The sequence below is a fragment of the Cupressus sempervirens genome, chromosome 3, assembly GCF_028749045.1.
Source record: "Cupressus sempervirens isolate cs-2001-9-10 chromosome 3, ASM2874904v1, whole genome shotgun sequence".
Taxonomy (NCBI): Eukaryota; Viridiplantae; Streptophyta; class Pinopsida; order Cupressales; family Cupressaceae; genus Cupressus; species Cupressus sempervirens.
Window position 1 is genome coordinate 1121886585 of NC_143120.1, and position 21607 is coordinate 1121908191.

Consider the following 21607-nt stretch of genomic DNA (forward strand, 5'->3'; position numbering starts at 1 on the left):
TAAAATAAAAAACAGTCTCCATTTTTTAATACAAGTTTTTAATTTATTAAAATGATACAAATAATTATATAATAGTTTAAAATGAGTCCATGAAGAATAAAGTCAATATTTTAGAAAATAGAAGAACATTGCCACAACCCTGAAAGTTGTTCCAGCCTTTTTTAATTGCCTAAAACCTCGCACTTAAAAATAAAAATCATTATACCAATAGAAAAATTAATAAATTAGAAAACTGGCCATTCCAATGCATATAACACTCAAATTCTCCCGTAATTAACACGTAAATAGTTGAATGACTTGCAGGTCCCGAAAAGGTCGGCTTAATTTGGTGCCGTGCAATCATGAAATCACATGGCCGCCGGCTCCATCTCATACGCTCCTCTACCACATTCCGACGCGTTGCAATGTTCCATCATCACACTACTCATTTTCTTCGCTCCTTCCGCTGTTATTTCTTTCAATAAAATGGTTACTTCCCTCGGATCTCCTCTTTGCGCTTGTTATTTTGTGCGGCAGCCATGGCTGCAACCAGGTTTTTGAGGCAGGAGAAGAAAGAGGGCCACGGAAATGCAAGTCATTTCTTTTCTTGCCCTGCCTGTGATTTGTAATTAGGTAGAATCGAACATGCTCAGCGCGGGCTCCTGTAGGACTAGCCATGGAAGAAGAGGCCGACATGGACGTCAAGGGTTCGAAACTGCTCCGGAAGTTCGTCAAGGTTTGCAAGAAATTAGTGCGATCCAATGCAAGAACTCGTTATTGTCGCCTCGACCGGAATGCGGATCACTCTTTCACTCGAAGTGACTCGAATCGCCCACCTTTGCAGGCAGCAGATCCTTCTGGCACTCGAAGCGAGTCGGAATGGCGACCTTTGCAGGCGGCAGAGCCCTCTTGTACCAGAAGCGATTCGAACCGGCAACCTTTGCAGGCGGCAGATCGTTCTAGCACTCGGAGCGACTCGAAGCGACGACCTTTGCAGGCGGCGAATCGCTCTTGCATATTCAGCAATTCGAACCAGCGACCTTTTCAGGCGGTAAATCCCTCTTGCATATTTAGCGACTCGAACCAGCGACCTTTCCAGGCGGCACATCCCTCTTGCATTTGCAGCGACTCGAACCAGCGACTTTCCCAGGCGGCAAATCTTCCTTGCGGTGGCAGCGATTCGAACCGTCGGCCTCTCCGTACCTTGTCTCTTCCAATTCCGACTGATCAATTCGACGGACCTGACACCGATGTAAACCGTAAAAACTCAGGCATTTGCTTTGATCTTATGGCTGATCGCAAATGGAATATCCGCCGCCGATTGTCTTGTCGTCTCAGCTTAGTTCAGAGAAAGCAGGGCAATAAGGTTTTCAGTAATAATATTAGTAAGAACAATTGCCCTCCGAAGGATGTTCCGAAAGGATTCGTTGCTGTGTATGTTGGAGAGATGGAAGAAGAGCAGACGCGCTTTGTAATTCCTGTTTTTTATTTAAATCATCCGCTCTTCTTACATTTGCTCAAGGAAACCGAGCAGATTTATGGTTTCAGTCAGAAAGGCGTATTTACGATTCCCTGTCAAGTTTCCGACTTTGAATATCTGCAGTGGCTCATTGAAAGGGAAGAGAATCAGAAGTCTGATGCGACCTAATCTGATTACATATTTCTCTGAAAAGAGATTTGATTATTTTCCATGTGCTTTGTTTGTAACTTGTAATTAGAATTTTAATATCAATGATCTTAGTTTTTCCTGCCCGCTAATGTGTTTCGTACTTCAATCTTACTCCAACATATTCATGCCTGCAAATATATTTTCATTTCTCAATCTCTACTCCAACAAATTCATGTGTTTTCATTCAATTTTTAATACAACAATCTCGCAGGCAGGCGAGTCTTTTGCCAGTGCAGAGCACGATTGTACAACAGTGGGTTTGATGGTTCCGCGTCAATTTTCATCATGAGTGGCTTGCGTATTTGATTTATTTCGTCTGAACAAATCCAGGTCTCGCCGTATCCTATGGCTTACGACAGGATAAAGCCTTCGAAGTCATGATTAAGATGCGGCGTGCAATTTCCACAAGGCTCGTAGTTTTTTCTAGTCAAGTTTTTGACTGTGCACGCCTTTTTTTCTCCGAACCACATTCGTAATTCATCCTAAGGGTGCAAGTTTGGTATTTGAATGGACTCAAGTTTAATTAGTATTTTTGAAATGGAGCCACATTTCATGGTATGTTAATCTAATTTTGTATTGTTTGTTTTTTTACAAGTAATCAAAATAGTTGTTAAAAATTGAAGTTTGCTATTACAGAATAAAGAAAAGTAGTCTTTAATTGTATTATGTACTTTACATTGAATTCATCAAAGTTCCTTCTAATGTGTTTGGATGTTGATTCATTTTTGTTTTTTAATAAGAATTTATTTTTTGCCAAAAGTGACAAGCCATGATATATTAATAAATAACATTGGTTCAAGGTTCATTAGGGAAAGAACCACCAAGAAAACCCTCAATCCTTACCAAATAAAAAAGAAGCAAAGTTAGATGAGCTGGATGGGACCTTTGAAATGCCCTTATATCATAGGCTACAGTCAATATTGCTCAGCTTGCTCGAGTTGTTTTGAATGCATACATTTACTTAATCATATCTTGATTTATATTTTATCCTGATGTAGATTTTTTTGATTTGATAGTTGTTGCTTATACAATGGATTTGTGCTTATACGTGCATATCTGTCAAATGTAAAAATTGGGTTTATGCACAAGCAAACAATATCTTTAACTCTTGAAATTGCGGCGAACGTAATTCCTTGTCAATCAATGTTTCCAATGCCAATTGTGGCACCTTGCAAAGTAAGCCCTTGTGCTTTGTGTATGGTCAATGCCCATGCCATTTTTAGTGGTATTTGACATCGATTTCCACGACTCAATGGGGTTATTGGCACATCCTATGGCTAATTACAATCCCATGGTGGACCAATATACCTTTTGAAGTGTACAACAACAAATAAGGGAGGTTGTGGTGGCATTACATTGTTTTTGTAAACAATTTTTTTAACTTGGCCAAGTGCACCATTGACAACTCCTATTTCAACCCACAAATTAGAGGATAACTTAACTTCTTGTCCTATGCATAGATGTACCTTTGGTTGTAGTTTCTCATCTTTTGCATCTGAAACTATCGAACCTCTAAGTTGTTCTACTATGCAAAGGGCTATTGGCTTTGTTATAGATAATAACATGTGTTTATTATGTAATGAAACCATTTCATCTATGGAAAATAAGTGTGTAGATTGTAAAAACATATGTTTCTCTTTAGTGTTCATTGAGGAGTTTGATCTTGTCATCAGTAGTTTCCAATCTGCAATTGTTGGTTGTGCATTTTGTAGGTTTGAGAGAAGGTTACTGAACCTTATTTGAGTAGCATACTTTCCATTTTGCCAAAATATTTTCTTCAAAGTTATAACTATATTGAAGTTGTGCCATAGTTTTCCCCAATATGCATACATTAGAATGTCTATCACTAGTGGTAATTGGTTCAAATCATCGAGTAGAAGCATAGATCACCCTCTAAATGGAGCGTTGTTTTTGCATGGAAATGTTTCTCATAACCATCTGTCAAATTTTTCCATTAGCTTTGGCCCGATGAAGCTCTTTTCAAATATTAGAATATACTATATGAAATGCATTGTTTCTAGGAATGTTGCGAGTGCTTGCCCTTGTAGTGGTGTCATTTCTTTGATTGGTGTTTGAAGTGCATAATGAATTGTGGATGCTTGTATATTGAATGCTGCTATGCATGTTGGTGCAAGGAGAAGAAGTGGTGCAAGGAGAAGAAGTATTGATTTTGTTAGCGTTTCCTTGACGCAACTAATCAAGTGCAATTTTCCTGTTCCTGTTGTTCCTTGAACAAACATTCATAGTGGAGAGTTGGATGTGTTTTCATTTCCATGTGAACCAACTATGTCCTTGACATTTTTCTACTCAAGTGCTAGTGTGCTTTCCAAATTTTGGTAAGATACGATGTTAGTATGAAATGTTTGACACTTGGAGTCAATAAAGGAAGTAGCTATAACTTCTTCTAATTGGTTGACTTCACATTCTCCCCTATCATGGTTGATATCTATGTTGTGTCGGCCTAACATGCCCATTTCATTTACATGAATAGGTTCTCCTAGGTGTAGACTGGAAAGAAGTTGCCATTCTTCACGTCTATCTTCTTCTATATTGTTTGTCTCCATAAGTGGACTTTTTGGATCATCTTCAACAACTATTGGTACATTTTCTCGGTGGACATGCCATGGACTATACATGGTTTTGAATCTTTTCCAATTGTGTATTATTTCTTCATTTGACTTCCCCAAATCTTGTACAATGTTTATAAATGGATAGTATAACATTAATTATATCCAACAAAATGTACAATATGATTTGTCATGCATTGTTGGGATAGTGGTGAATCTTGGAGAGACTTGAACAATTACCTTTTTTGGTTATTCTTTCCACTGATGTTTTTTGTGTGATGATATGTAAGACCGTTTTTGAGTTGCTTCTAAAAATGACATTGTTTCAAGATGTGTGGGTCAAGCAATGTATATGTCAATATGGTTTGGAGAGATTTTTGCAGTTGTAGGAGAGATGGAAATGCGATCTGCAATTTTTTTGTGTACTGAAAGAAAACAAATGTCCTACTACTGATGGAAAGGGGCAATTTAAGTAGGATGTGGGAGGTCTCTTGTGCTCCAATGTCTTGTTCAAAAAGTATGCCATTTATCATATTTCTAAAATAATTTGTTGCTGGTGTATTAGATTGAAAATTGGTGGAAATATGAAATAGCATTGAATGGTATGTTTTAGACTTTTGCTCTATTTTTGCGGCATATTTTACAATATTTTATAGAAAAAGGTTAATTTAATTTAAATTATTAAATTATCTTTTCTCCCTTCTCAAGATTTCACTTTATGCACTTATGCATTCACATTTATTAATTAATTAGTAATTACTAAACGACTTTTCCCTTTTAGGTTACCATTTTTTCGAGTTTCGATCTCCTTCTATAAGGATTGATCTTTTGTAATTATATCTTATCTTTTTCATTTATGAGAATACACTTTGCATATTTTCAAAGCAAACCCTCGCCTCTTCTTGTCTTTTTCTTCTCGGTGATAGGTTTTTACATGTAGGTATTTTTCAAGCTTGGTGGATTTGTATTGCTCAAATCCTTCACAACATACTTGAGCACTGCATTTAGTGAAATAACAGGTTGGCAATCTACGTTGGTTCTCCAAATGGACAAAATTGATGGGTTGTGTAGGTTGAGGCATACATCATTTCTATCTTGGTTATGTTTGGGTTGGCCATTTTTTGCAAAATTGATGTTTGATTTTTATTGTAAGGTCTATGGTGATTTATATTGATATACCATAGTTTTTTGTTTCCTTTGAAAAACAAGTTCGTGGTGTTCATTTTGTATGTCATTGGACATGATTGAGTAATTCAATGTAATCATTGAGAGGGTTACTTGTCAATATCTTATTTGTGTCCATTAAGCAAGGGTCCTCTGTTGGTGATCGATAAGAGTGTTTGACTCCTACTTTCATTGCTCCTCGGATTCTGTGCAAAGACATACTTATCAATGTATTCAATTGCACTTTCTATAGATTGTGCACTCTTCTAGTCTAGTTTGTCAAAGTTTGGTGCACCAACTAAGCAAATACAGCGATGTATGTGTGCAGAACCTCGCTGTTGCCATTCATACCTATAGAGATTTTTAAAAATTAGTATGTAATTTAAGAAGGGCTTAATTGATATTTTAAAATGTGATTTAATTTGTACCTATACGAGTAATTAGTTTTCCCTGGTAGTTTCTCGAGGACCTCTTCACAAAATGTAGTAAATCTATGATGCATTTAAAGTGTAGTAAGATGTGGATTCCCAATTACATTTTGTAAGCTCAATTTAGCAATTGTAGGATGATTTGATGGTGTTTTCTAAGGCATTATGTTGTGTAGGTCTGACCATTTTGTTGGGTGATGCGACGCGCTCCCCTGCCCACAGGTGGTTAATTATGTGGTGTTCCATGTTCACTAACAATCATGGCTTTTGGTGCAACGGCAAATGGGCCCTACAATTGGTATCAGAGCTTGGTTTTGGCCTGGTCATGGGTTCAAATCTCCCCGGTGCCTTCTCGACCCGCGTAAGCACCTGGTATGCGCGTCGAGGGGGAGATTGTTGGGTGATGCGATGCGCTCCCCTGCCCATAGGTGGTTGATTATGTGGTGTTCCATGTTCACTAACAGTCATGGCTTTTGGTGCAACGGCAAATGGGCCCTACACATTTTGCATCTGTTGGACTGAGAGTAAAGAATGGTGTTGGGCATCCTAGTTGAATAACCATGTCAGATAGCTCCATTCTTCTTTCATTCCAAAAGGTTCGTGTTCCATGTATCTATGATGTGAATCCCATCAATTGATCTACTTTCTTGTCATCGAACAAATCCTTTAGTCTTTGTCTAAGGGAACCAATAGTTGGGGGCAACGAGTCATCTGTTTGACATTGTACAAAAGATGAAGTTGTTTCTTAACTTCGATGCCTCATAAGTAAGTTCAATAAGAAGTATCTAAAGTGTGGTTGTTGACCAAATCTATTATCATGGTATCAAATGAGGTGGAGAACATATTTGTGCCTTTTTATTTCCTTCACTCGTTGTTTCTTGAAGTTTGCATTCCTCTTGGGAAAGAGAGCCAAAAATGCCATTACAAATAGTCATTCAGTGTTACACTCATTTACTGGGATTGGTGATATAGTTGGTCATTGTATTTTGTGTGAAGGACATTCTCTTCCTAATTGGATTAATGAGCAAACCTCTGAAACCTCTATAGATGTGGGTGGTGTAGACACCTAAAAACCTTTACAAAATAAAGTATTTTTTATTTTCTAAAAAGTCCCTGATGACATCATCATTAATTAATTAATTAATTATTTAATTAATTTATTTATTTTTATGCCATTAAATCCCTTTATCTTGATTAAAAATATTTAATTAAGGAATCCCTCCCAAAAATGTTTAAATCTTATTTAAACATTATTTCTTTCTTTATTAATTATTTAATTAATAAATTGACCAAAAAACCCAAAATAAATAATAATAAAAAATTTTGCCCAAAACTTGGCCAATTTCCTTAAGACCACTAACCTCTTCCAAAATCTTCTAATCCTTCTTTAATTTTGATTAAAGGTTAATTTCATCATTTCCTACCCCTAATCCCAACTCAAAATATTTAATTAAGATTAAATATTAATCCTCATGTTTATTAAATTTTTTTTAATAAATATCTCCTCAACCCAAACCCTTGAAATAAATAAAACTTTATTTATTTCCTAAGAAGTTGTAGACTCTTCTAGAAAGTCTTCATCCTCATCCTAGGAAGTCCTAGACTATTCTAGAAAGTCTTTATCCTCATCCAAAGTCTAGACTCTTCTAGAAGATGTCTTTAAACCTAATCCTAATCCCCTCCTAACCTTGTCACATTCCCTAAACATGGGTTAAAATTTACTAACCCAAGTCAAAGTTAACAAATATCTCCTTCTTCACCCACCCTCATTAAATACCATCCACTTGCCTATCTCTAAGCTAATCCTAAACCATCCTAATCCATCCTCTAATCATTTGCACAAACCTAAGCAAGCTTAAAACCTTCCTAATCAAGCCCAAGTCAAAATTCCTCTCATCTCCCTCAAAATATCCCAACCATAAAACTTTATGAAGCCCACTAGGCCATAAATGACTCTTCCAAAGCCCTTTCATTGCTCTTACAAGCCATTATGAGGGTCTTTATGAAGATTTTATCCCTTGAGCCTCCTTTGTTGACTCATCCTTCCCCTTTCCTCCATTCTCTCACCTTGTGACATGTGTCACTCCTTGATTGGCTGTAAGGAAGCACAATCCATGTGCTCTCCTCTCATGCAATCTGAGCCCTCCATGAGCTTTTCCCCATCCTTGCATCCTAGCCCTTGATCCCTCAAGCCCTTTGCCTATTTAAGGAATCCTCTCCCAAGCCATTTTAACACAATCCATGAAGTAAAGTCATACTACCATTTTAAGAATCCATTTTACATCAAAACCATACACTCACACCCAAATTCCAACTCCATTTGAAGCCCTTTTTGAAGCATAAGCTTGAGCATACATCCTATCTATTTAGACAAAGCCACTCAACAAGAGAGCTTCTTATTGAGAGAGCCCATTAATGGCTCATATTCTCAATTGAGAGCTCATCTTAGTCTATCTTGAAGTTTATGAATTTTGTTTAGTTTGTAGAAGCTTTATTTAAATTTGGTTTCTATTAGCATACTAACATTGCTCATATACATTTTGGCACGCCCGGTGGGACCCCGCATGGGTCATCTTCATTAACTTTTTTAGTCAAGTTTTGCATGTCATTTGCTAATTTTGGCTAATTTTGCTTGTTTTTGTGATTGGTAGGATTGTATAAATTGGTTTTGTAGGTCCACATGAGCATGAAGAAGACAAAGGAACTCATAGTCTATCTCATAGTATTTGCAGATTTTTCAAGCTTATAGGTGGACAAAGCACTTGGAATTCTTCTTCCTCTTCTTGTCTATATTCTTCTTATTCCATCTACTTCTTCTTCTTCTTCTTGTGGGAGATCTTGGCCATTTTTTTTAAGGAAGCAAAATCATACACACTTCTTTTTAGTGCTTAAAATGAACCCCCAAATCATACTTAAATCCATTAAAAAATTAAAAATTTGCAAAAAAGAAAAAATATTTTAACAAGTGAAACTAAACCAATCCAATCATTTGCATCGTTGCAACATCAAGGTTTTAGATGCATTCATGCAAAGTTAGGAACACTTCATTTTTGGGAATTTAAAAAGAACTTCAAGTTTCCATTTCAAAAGGTTCAAAATCAACACTAAGTGCACACTAAAATCTAAATCAAACTCAAAGCATCAATCAAGGATAAAATGAACCTCATTTGCAAATATTTTTAAGTTCTTTTTAAAATATCATGAAAACTAAGAGTCCTAAATGGTTGCCAAAAATTGTCCTAAAAGCTTTGTTATTTGTTCCAAACAAATGTCTTGTTGCAAAATCTTCAATGTTTCTTAGGTTTTTCATGCATCAAAACAATCTAGGAATATCATTTTTGGGCTTAAAATATGCAAACTAGAACACAAAATCTTGAATGAAAACCAAAGTCCAAAGAGTCATTTTCACTTTTGAGTCCAAAACAATCTTGAATGATCTAAGGTTGAAACAAAGCACTTCAAAGTTCTTAAAACAACACACAAAATCTCAATCTTGAATGCTCAAAGGGAAAAACTTGAATGTTTAATCACTTGTCTTTGAATGCATGTTGCTAAAATCACTCTTGAGTGCCATGGATTAAAATCAAGTTTTTTTTATTTTTATGAATGCATGATTAAAACAACAAATCCAATCTTGAATGCCATAGATCAAATAATCATCTTTTGGGGCATAAAAAGAATCCACATTTTTGAAATCTTCTAAGTTATAAAAACTAATAAAGACGCTTTGAGTAAGTTTGTAGTTGGACTCACCCTCTTTAATCACCCATCAATTTAACCATTGGTTGCAATCTCAGCGCCATCTATGGGGATGGGTCTACCTAAGAGGGTGTTAAGTGCTCCACAAAGATCAAACTCCACTCACTTGGGTCTTTAGTGGTTTTTCTAAGTTAGAAAATTCCTTGAATGCGCATTAATCTCGCTCACACTTCATTTGGGCATAAAAATTGGACAAATGTTGACGTGGAGGGCCTCTGGGCGCGCGCTTGACAATCAAGTTTCACACATCTTTTTTTTGGGCTTAAAACAAACTTACACTCAATCTTGAATGCCTAACAATTAATGAACATTGCATGGTTTGGACACATTTTCAATGACGCTCGCATTTCTTATGTTGACGATCTCTTGACTTTCATTATGCTGACGATGCTGTCAAATTGGAATGAACATTGTATACCATAATCACAAGTATCTTCAATCATAGCTTACAAAATCTAAATCATCAATTGGAATAAACGTGTGTCTTTTAAAGCCCAAGATCATGTATGTGGTCTTGTTTTACACTTTTTAGGAGGCCTTCTTGGGGATTTCATCACCCCTTGGGACAACCTCAACTCCAGCATTTTGGCAGAGTATAAAAATTGGGAGGTGAATCCAAAGACACCTCTCTTGGAATCAAGATTTTGTCACTCGGGCTAAGCCTCAAGGAACTTTATACCCTTGAGAAGTGAAAGAGGAGAAGTGGGTTACCGCTCCTCTCGGCTGTGTGACATCTTTTTGGTTTCATCTATGAATTTGGGCCTCATGTACCTTGTGTATATCGAGGACTCCCTAGCTATAACAAATTTCATCCTTGTAGAAAGCTTCCTAGGATGTTGGTGTGTTTGACGTGCTTGCTCCAAAATTTTGTCTGCTTGTTTGTTCATAGCTTTTGAATGAATGTTTTCCAACTTTGGTCAAAATCCCAAAAAAGCAGAAATCTCCCAGCTCAAGGCATACTTAGCGTAGTCACTGCCTCATCAGAAAATCATCCAAGCTCTCCCGCTGCAACCGAATCTATCTAGTTCCTTGCTTTAGAAAAATCCCAAATCCAAAGTCTCTCCAAATCATCCCCCCCAGCTAGCTAGCAACCCAATCCAAAATCACACCCAAGCCTTTAGAGAGTTGTTGTCATTCTACTAGAATTTGCTATCCAATCAATCCGACCAATCCACCAGCCTCACCAAGGTTATCCCTTTGACAAAGATTTATCTAGGGTAATCTAGCTTTGTCACTTGTTATCCCTCATCACCTTGAGCTAAAGGTTGGGATCCACAAGTTGTCAATCTCATGTCATGCCCATAGGATCATTAGTCTATCCTTAAGTTGACACAATCTCCACCAATCCAGTGCATAGGAAAACAAAACTCTCACTTTTTGACAGCATGCCCTTGAAGTCTTCCATCCACAGGAAAGCCAAAAATCTCCAGCCAATCCCCCTTAGGTCTGTCATATAGCTTTGACTCTCCCTAGAAAATCCTTCATCAGCCAATCCAAAATCTGCGCTTAATCCAAATCCAACCATGAGCTTTCATGTTCATCCATATGCAAGACCCCATCCCCATCTGACTCATCATCAAAACATGAAATCCCAAACCTATCATTATGTGTTCGGTCATATTGTCAGTGCTCCCGCCACCTCCTATTCCAATGATGATGAAAATCTTGTTGACTATGACGGGTATATTGAAAGCCTTAGAAACATTCCCCCAAGCATCCCACAAAATCCATGCATTCTTCCAAACTATCTAGTCATGCCATCTGATATCCTAACTTCTCCTCCATCACCCAATCAACCAAGCTTCCAATCTTCCACCCCCATCACACTAGCTATTCCTGTCAATCCACCTCCACCTCTGACACACGAGTCTCCAAGGAATCTCCTAGAGGAAATACAAGAAAAGTCGTCTCCAGCAGTCGATAAGCCATGTCATCTAATCCAACCATGTGAAGTAGTCATTAATGAAGGTTCCCCATCTATAATATCACCTCCATCTCCCATAGCTATCATCCCCATACCATCCATCAAATTGCTTAAAATCCTTCCACTTCCCGCAAGCATCAAAATCCCACCATCTGTCAAAACCCTCCAAATCCTATCCACATCACCTCCAAGCATTTCCAAAATTTCCCATAATGACCCTTATGCATCCATCTTCTACTCACCCATCTCCACTATTGAATCTCCCATCTATCCATCCGCTGCCTTTGAAGAGTCCATCCCTTCACCTCCTATCACACCATCCACTCCAAACCAATCCTATCAAGATCTTGCCCAAAATCATGTTGACATCCCCCAAAGCATAAACAAAGATATCATCGTACCATGTCTTCCATCAATAGTGCAGTCACTATCCACTCCATCTCCAAAACTTCAAGCCATACCTCCTTTATTGCAGGATATCTTTTCATCCCATCAGCTAAATCAAGATCCTATCCTACCATCTCCTCCACTCCATGCTTCCATCTTACCACCTATCCAAGCTATTTCACCATCTATAATATACCCTCTTGGTTTACTTACATTCATCCATAGTGGCCTCCTCTTAGCAGAAGAATTAAGAATAGTATCTCCCTATTGTAGTACATCTGATAAAGAACTTCCACCATTTTTTGCAAGCAAAAAGTATCCTCAGCTAGTTCAAATGCTCAATCGATGGCATTATCAAGGTCAAGGTTTAGGACCACAAGAGCAAGGAATCAGAAAGCCTATTATTGCACAAAAAAATCTAGGATTTCATGGTCTTGGATATGTATCCAAAGGCTCACCATATAAAGGTGTTGGTACACCACACCCCCAAACCAAGCCTATCTCCAAACCCCCCATGCCAGCCTCCCATCACTCCTTCAAGAAATCTTATGTCATCCCCCCTCCACCATCTTTGCAACCTAAAACAACCTACCATATCCCCCCTTCATCCGCTAAATCCATTTTGGGTCCCTATGTCCCAAAATCTACCATCCTCCATCCTCCTATCAGCCATCATTCAAATCCTATTCCCTCCATTCCTATGCAATATCAGCAAAGGCACATATCGAGGCACATCATCCATCATCATCCCCCTACATGCTCTCCCATATCCTCTCCATCTCACAAAGCTTCTCCTAACCATCTTCCCAAAGCTTACCACAACAATGTAAATGCCAACTTCAAAATGCATAAAGCTAAAAATCCACATCCTAGGCAATCATATGTCTATTCTAAAAGACATACTCCAAAAAGAAAAAATCCAATCAAAGAATGCAAAATAATGCAAAAGACTATGAAAAGAAAATCCAAAACCATGTGGATCCCAAAGAAAAAAGTTGAAACCCAATGCATAATGGCATCCACCATTGCTAATCCTCCATCCAGTGACTCATGTCCCCCATCTCCTAACTCCATCTTGGGTGCCTATATCCCCAAGCACGCTTCCAAAAATCCTCCATCACGCCTGCATCTATTGTCTATCCCCCATATGCTCTTTTCACACCCATCCCAACATGTGCCAATGTTGCTCTTGCAAGCATCCCCATCTCATCCTCCTTTCCAACCTTTTCATCCCTCCATCTCCTACCATCAATCCCATCTAATCCAATCTATTGCATAAATCACACATCTGGTGTACCAACAACTAGCAACAAAATTGAAGTAAATTTAAGGAATCCTCTCCCAAGCCATTTTAACACAATCCATGAAGTAAAGTCATAATGTCATTTTAAGAAGCCATTTTACATCAAAACCATACACTCACACCCAAATTCCAACTTCATTTGAAGCCCTTTTTGAAGCATAAGCTTGAGCATACATCCTATCTATTTAGACAAAGCCACTCAACAAGAGAGCTTCTTATTGAGAGAGCCCATTAATGGCTCATATTCTCAATTGAGAGCTCATCTTAGTCTATCTTGAAGTTTATGAATTTTTTTTAGTTTGTAGAAGCTTTATTTAAATTTGGTTTCTATTAGCATACTAACATTGCTCATATACAGGTGGAAGATTAACCACAAAAGAGGATTACATTTCTGCAATGTTCTGTAGGTCTTCTTTTCTAGCTTGTGTTTCTGAGTATTTTGATTCTTGAGGATCATTTCTTGTTGTAGTTTGAAATAGTAGCTTTAATATATCAGTATATACATTAGGTAGAGATGATAACACATTCTCATCTACTTCTACGTCTCTATAGTAGGGTGATCCCACAATAATGGGTGCCACTTTTTGACAAATTTTGACACTAAAATCAATATTTTTGAAACAAGCCTCACATTCAAGTGATTATATCTCTAAAACCATGAATAATTTAAGGATGACGTAAGCTAATGATTTCTAGTTACTCTATTCGTACTTTGTAACCATATTTTTAAATTAAAAATGAATAAATATTTAAGTCAAATTTTTTCCTCCCTTGAAAAGTGGTACATATGAAAAATCAATATTTTTAAAGAGCGAAAGTCATTTTGACAAACATTTTTTTTTCTAGAAATGATAATGAGGTAATTCTTTTGATGTTGGATTTGTAACATTAATAGCTAGAGGATGCATCTGGGTTTATTCAATTTGGTTGAATATTGTATAGTTTATGAAGTTTTGAAGTGATATCAATCGTAATTCAGACATACGTTCATTTTGAGAAGGATAACTTTAAATTAATTTATCATAAATCAAATTTTCTTTTTCTCAATAGAAAGATATCTCAGTAACCTATTTCCTAGATATTTTTCAAAATTGTTTTGACCTAATTTAAAATTTTTCCTAAAGTGTTGAAGTCAGTTCATGTTCAATCATTAATCAACCTATAATGAGTTAAACTCATATTTGAAATTCTTAATGAATACAATATTTATTAAAATTATAGTCATTGGAAAGCTTTCTTTGAGTAGCACAAATTGACATTTTTTTATTTGCATTAGGAGATCATTTGATCTCAATTTCGAGGGTCAAAACAACATTTAATTTTTTATAAAGAAAACAACAAAAAAAATTATGAAATCACATGTTCGCATGAACACTATGTTCACGTGAACACAGAAGCCAGAACAATCTAGAGATCAATTTTATTTTTTAATGTGTTTGCATGAACATGTAAAAAAAACTTATGTTTAAGCGAACATGTTTAAAAAAATGTGATGACGTCACGTGCGCATCAAGGAAAAATGTTTGAAAGTGAAGCTAAATTTTATAAAGTAAATGCAAATTTTTTTAGAAAATGACAGATTTTTTTTTTTTAATTATTATTTTTTTTTATGGGAAACAAGAAAGGAAGACAAAACAAACATGCAAGATATCTCATGAAGCAAAACAAAGAAATCTTTAGAAAACTTTGGCACGTTATCATCAAAATAAATGAAGTATATAATTATATATATTAAATATATTTATTTTCATGGTCTTGAATATAATTATGTATCAATCTTATTTTTTTATCTAATTTGATTTGTTAATAAACATGTTGTAAGCAATCAACAAGGTGAAGGTGAAGAAAATGTTGAAGGAGGCTCAACATAAGTAGAAGAAGTGCATATGGGAGAAGGGTCAAGATTGTTCCCTACAAAATCTCAAACAATGAATGTTGACGAAGGTTCAAGATCACTCCCTACAATAGTTCAAGTAACAAAAGTCAGAGAAGGGTCAGAATCTTTCCTTGTAGAATCTCAAACAATGAATGTTGGAGAAGGCTCAAGAGCACTCTCTATAGAAATTCAAGTAACAAAAGTCAGAGAATAGTTAGGATCATGTGTATGAATTGGTATAGACAAACTCATAAAAATTTCTCAATTTGTAAAGAATAGAATTCCTAAGAAAAATTTAGATCATTTAATTAAAATGGATGTTAATAAATTGACACACTTGCAACTACTATTCAACCCTTAAGTCTATCTTAAAAAAGGTCAATGAATAAGATGATAAGAGAAATAATGACTAAATTTGATAACATTGAAATACTTGAACAAACTCAGTTGCTTTCACTTTTGTTTACACAAAATAAGTCACGAGAGGCATTGAAATTGTTAGGAATAGAAACAACATCAAAGAAGATAAAAATTTATAACATGCAAACTGATGTGATTGAAAATGTTAAACAAGGTTTGAGAAACATAGAGAAGTAGTCTTGAACTAAAGATAAGTTCATGGCAAGAAAAGTGATGTTGATGTCTATTGTAAATAAGAATATGAAACAAAATAGACAAATATCTTTAATTTTGTTTGAAATGGGTTTTAGTAGGAAGACAATGAGAGAATGTGTTAAGAGAAAATTAATTTTGGATGACAGTACTATGGAAGGAAATTGAGAAATCATTTGTAGAGCATCTAATTCTAATAGGATTGATGAGGGATTCAAAAATTTAGTCATATCATTTTGGATTGATAACATTCTTCCTTCATCAAATAGTAGAGATGTTATCAAGCATAGGATTCCATCTAGTCAATATGAACATCATACAAAACATTGGTTGGACACAACACAACATGAGTAATGTGGCATTTTGTAGTGAATGTCCTAATGTAAAAATTGGACAAATATTGTTTGAAAGATTGAAGCCATACTTGGTGAGGTCAAACATAGTGTTTGAAACATGTTGTTGTCATCATCATATTGAGTTTGATCTCCACTATCAGGCATTTCAAAAGTTTGTAGAAGACACATATGGCTTTCTCACTGATCCTCCTAGGAGGCTAAGTGAGTTTATATCATTCATTTTATGTGACAAAATAGATGATCCAGTTGGTCAAATAAATTGCATCAAAGGAATATGTGAAACATGTGGTGAATTGGCTCTATTTCCTTTGAAGATTGAAAATATCTATGTAACAAAAAAAGTGAATTTTAAAAGTTACAAGTATGTGAAGAATGAAAGAAAGTTGGGGAAAGAGACAAAAAGATTAGATTATGTTGAAAATGAGTTACCTATTGTAACATTTATGGAAAGATTTAAGAATTTGATTCAACCATATATTTTTCACACATTTTTTGGCAAGCACGACAATTTCAAACTTTGAGAGATAATTTTTCGCTTGGAACGATTATATCAGTCATTGATTTTGTGGAGAACTATTTCATTGTTCATCATAAAGAAATTCAATCAGATTATTTCTTTTCTAAGCACATCACTATTATGGCACATGTTTGTTATAGACATGCACAATTGGATTTGGATGGTGTTCAAAGTATATTTGAAGCAAGAGTCATTAAAAATGAATATCACTTATATATTTAAGTGATGATAAAGAACACGACATTCATTGTGTAGAACATTGCTTCAATACATTTTTTTCTTATTTGAAAGAAAGAGACATAAATGTTGATAAACATTATGTTTGGTATGATGCATGTGTCACACAATTCAAATCATCTAGACCATTTTATGTATCATGTAGATATCATCGTAATGAGAATATAAAACACATATGGAGTTTCTTCAAGAGTGGGCATGGAAAAGATGAACATGATGGTGTTGGAGCTTGCATCAAATGTGGTCTGTGAAAATATCAAATGAATTATAACGGACTTCGTATAAATAATGCACATGATGTTGTTGAATGTTGTAAGACAAATTTTGCATTAGACGAGGTTGAGACATCATCAAGAACGAGTCGACAAGTACCAAATAGAGTCTTTTGGGAGATAACCAATAAGGATGTGTACATTTGTTTAAATTGTATGCAATTAAGTTTTAAAATTTCATTTTAAAGTTTTATCTTGATTCGTTGAAGTTTAAATTTAATTTGTCCATATTTTTGTAATGAACTCTTAGGTGTTAATAGAAAAAACATGCATGGTTGCAAGAGGATAGAAAATAAATGTTCCTTACATTTGGTCATGAGTACAGATAATCATAGTTAGACATTGAAGACAAGAGAATACTCATGTTTTTGTGATAGCTGCATTGATGAAGACTATCAAGAATGCATCAATCAAACACGTGGATATATAGTTACATAGATTTTGGTACCACTTGATGCTATCAATACATTTGATAAATATGACAAAATTTTTGATGATATTCCATTGATTTCTAATGATTATAATCATATCTCTAGAGTGGTAAAAGTGGGTAAGTATCATAAAAATTAATCTCAACTTGCCAATTAATATCAACTTGTTATTTAATTATCAATGACCTATCTTATATAATGTAAATGTATGCATACTTATTTTGCAGGAGATTTCTTTGTAGTGATTGCTGAGCTTGGAAATCATGAAGGCGTTAGTTGTTATTCCCCATAGGTATTATACATACATGTGCACATACACATATGAATTTATGTATATCTAGGTAACTTTATATCTGTCAAATTTTAAAATATTTAAATTTGTGGTGCAGGTTCTGTTGTGATACAGGGAACACATTTGAAGTAAGACAAAATAGTCCAACTTGGAATACACTTTTTTGATTATCAACCTAACAACAAGGTTTTACAATACAACCACCTGATTGTTGCCACTGAGCTTTGTCTACATCCAGTTAAACTTAAGCGTGTACATTGCAAGTGGAGACTAGACAGTGAAGATCATGAGAAGATATTACATGTTATAAGTGTACATCGTGGTTGAACTGAGCTTTGAGATGGTCTAATTTAATTAAAATCACATTTTAGGACCTTTAAATGTAGACATTTTGTTAATATTAATTGATTTAACAATTAGAAGGGATGAATGTATATTAATTTAATAATATTATCTTATCTATTAATTCTTCTTAAGATTTATTTTATAATAATTTGAATTTATTTAAAGTTGTTTGGCTTGATATATCAATTTTCAGGACCTTTTAATGTATACATTTTAATAATATTATTTACCATGGATGAAGGTTTGTAAGAATATTATATTTTGTAAAAGTTTTTTAAAATAATGTATTGCCTTACCTACTAGCATATTTTTATCCATAAAAAAATAAATATGTATCTTTAGTCCTACTAATTGATTTAACAATTATAAGGGATGAATGTTGTACTAATTTAATATTATTATCTTATATATTAGTTCTTCTTAAGATTTATTTTATAATAATTTGAATTAATTTAAAGTTGTTTGGCTTGATATATCAAATTTGAGAACCTTTATATGTATACATTTTAATAATATTATTTACCATGGATGAAAGTTTGTAAGAATGTTATATTTTGTAAAAGTTTTGTAAAATAATGTATTGCCTTACCTACTAGCATATTTGTATCCATGAAAAAAAAAAGTATCTTTAGTCCTACTAATTGATTTAACAATTATAAGGGATGAATGTTGTATTAATTTAATAATAGTATCATATCTATTAGTTCTTCTTAAGATTTATATTTTATACTAATTTAAATTAATTTTGTTAGTATAAATAATTATTATTTACACTTTACTTAAATTTATTTAGGTTAATGTATTATTTTATTATTTGTTAGCTAGACACCTAGGAGTATGCATACTCAAATGAGTTGTCTTGTTGACACCACAAGAGTTAGCAATTCTATTTTAGCACATGGTGTCTACAACATGTTTTTACATGACACACCTATTTAAGCTTATTCTCTCATCATCGTACTAACTTTTGTGCTCAATGGAGGATAATCCTCTCTTGGTAAACATGAGCTTAGTTGCGAGGCTTATCATTTTGCTAACTCCTAGTCATTCTAGAGGCCTTTATATATAGGCACTTCTAGTGTACTTGTACATTATTCATTATCATATTGTTATTATGATCATACATCATTTGATCCATATTGTGCTTTGTTCTTGAGCTTCTTGATCTTGGCGTCATTTTATCCTAAGGCAAATTCTTACATGGTATTAGAGCTATACCAAATTATTACAAATTTAAAATTGTTTGGCTTGATATATCAATTAGTGTAACTAATTAATTATTATTAAACTTTACTTAAGTTTACTTAGATTAATGCATTATTTTATTATTTATTAGTTAGACACCTAGGAGTATGCATACTCATATGAGTTGTCTTGTTGACAGCACAAGAATTAGCAACTCTAATTTAGCACATGGTGTCTACAACATCTTTTTACGTAACACACCTATGTAAGCTTATCCTCTCATCATCGCACTAACCTATGTACTCAATGGAGGATAATGCACTCTTAGTGGACATGTGCTTAGTTGTGATGCTTATCTCTTTGATGACTCCTAGTAATTCTAGAGGCCTTTATATTCAAACACTCCTACTATGTATGTACATCAATTCAATTTTGATATTGTTATTCTGATCATACTTTATTGGTCCATATTGTGCCAGTGCTTGAGCTTCTTGATCTTGGGTGATTTTTTCCTAAGGCAAATTCTTACAGTATCCAATACGAACTTCTAAATATTCAACTATTGAATTAGGTGAAGAGAAATTAACTTGATTATTTTATAATGATTACAAATAAATATAATGTTTAAAATCTATAATCTAATTCATTTGGGTTTATTTAGTAATTTTAAGCACACAATTTGAACATACACTAGTGATGATAACAAGACAACATTAATTAGATGTAATTTTAAAAAAATAAGTAATGAATTCAATTCAATCACTCTATATTATTATTATTATTATTTCTAATAGAGAATTATAAAATAGGTTCATAGATCAATTTGGAACTTCTTCATATTTAACTATTGAAGTAGGTAAAGAGAAGTTAATTTGATTATTTTATAATAATCACAAACAAATCTAAAATTTAAAATTTATAATATAAGTCATGAATAATGTTCTGTGTAATACAAAAATATACATGTACATCTCATAAATGAACATTTGGATCTAATATGTATACTGAAATGTATGTATGCAAACTCTGTAAATAAAAAATGCATGTAAGTCTCGAATAAATATGTATACATAAAATAGTAAAATACATGTCATCGAGGTATTGAAATACATGTATATAAGTCCCTAGAATAGTTTAACATGTATAAAAAGTCTCAAATGTATAAATGCATCAAAATATACATATATCTACAACTACTGGAGGGACCCATCAAGATGCATACGAATAGAATGACCCTTTAATCGAATCTCCTATACATCCTATGGCTGAGGCACAACAACCAAGCCCTACAAATATATATACATTAGAGCTATGTAAACATATTTATACATGTTTACATGAATATGAGTGCATATAGTTTGAAACATAATTAACTTTACAAACTGTTTAAAAATTGTACGTGAGCACTACTAGGTGTCTCAATAGAATCCTCTCTCTGACGTACATGCCCAAACCCAACACTAGATGTAATAATGCACTCGACGACCTGTGCTTGCATAATTTACTATAATTTTTTAATATCTATCTAAACTATTTTCTAATTTCATATATTAAATTTTAAAATGTTATATATGTACCTGGGTTTCAAGACCTGGAGGATGATCATTAGACTCCATCACATCATCTATCGATGCACCTCTAGTACTAGTGTCAACATCTCGTCCTAATACACCAACATCATTTCCTGAGGCTCCAACACCTACTGAAGCACCCTCAATGACACAATCTCCTATAGAACCCTTAGTGCCACAATCTCCAATTGCTAGTACTGATGAGTGAAGTGGCATGTGCAACTGGCTGGGTAATGATGTAGATTCAGTGTTAGGCCAGAGTAACATGTCCATGTACGATGAAAATCTCATGCTCTAACTAGTATCAATCTCAAATAGCCCTTGTAACTTATCACCAAAATCATCAAGGCCCTCAGTTGTAATCCTGACATCTCCAACTCATATGCCTGAACCATGTGTAGAGTTTCATGAGCCTGGAGCAGAATATTGCGAACTATGTTGTGTGGCGACTGTCACTAGTGTGGTCTATGCCTATGGAACTATGGACTCCTTATGCATTCTAATGGTGTCCATTATCGAGTGAATTGGTATCTCCTGTGTATTAGAAATATAACTAATACTCTATAATAGGTCCTCCAAAAAATACAATGCTAGATCTATATGTGTGTATTGAACAAAAAGAGCATGAACATCACCTGGTAATGGTAGTCTAACAGCTCTATATGCCTCATTAGGGGAGGTTCTTGAAGTGCTACTTGATGCCTCTAAAGATGGTTGACCTAGACAATTCCAT

At 34.6% G+C, this 21607-nt stretch overlaps 1 protein-coding gene across 1 annotated transcript; it reads left to right on the forward strand.

The window, feature by feature from the left end:
• Window positions 1-316: 316 nt before the first annotated feature.
• LOC149570747 (uncharacterized) lies at window positions 317-1737 on the forward strand. The gene has a single exon (XM_089823295.1). The coding sequence runs from the start codon at window positions 656-658 to the stop codon at window positions 1625-1627; it is 972 nt and encodes a 323-aa protein (XP_089679421.1). The 5' UTR covers window positions 317-655; the 3' UTR covers window positions 1628-1737.
• Window positions 1738-21607: the final 19870 nt, after the last annotated feature.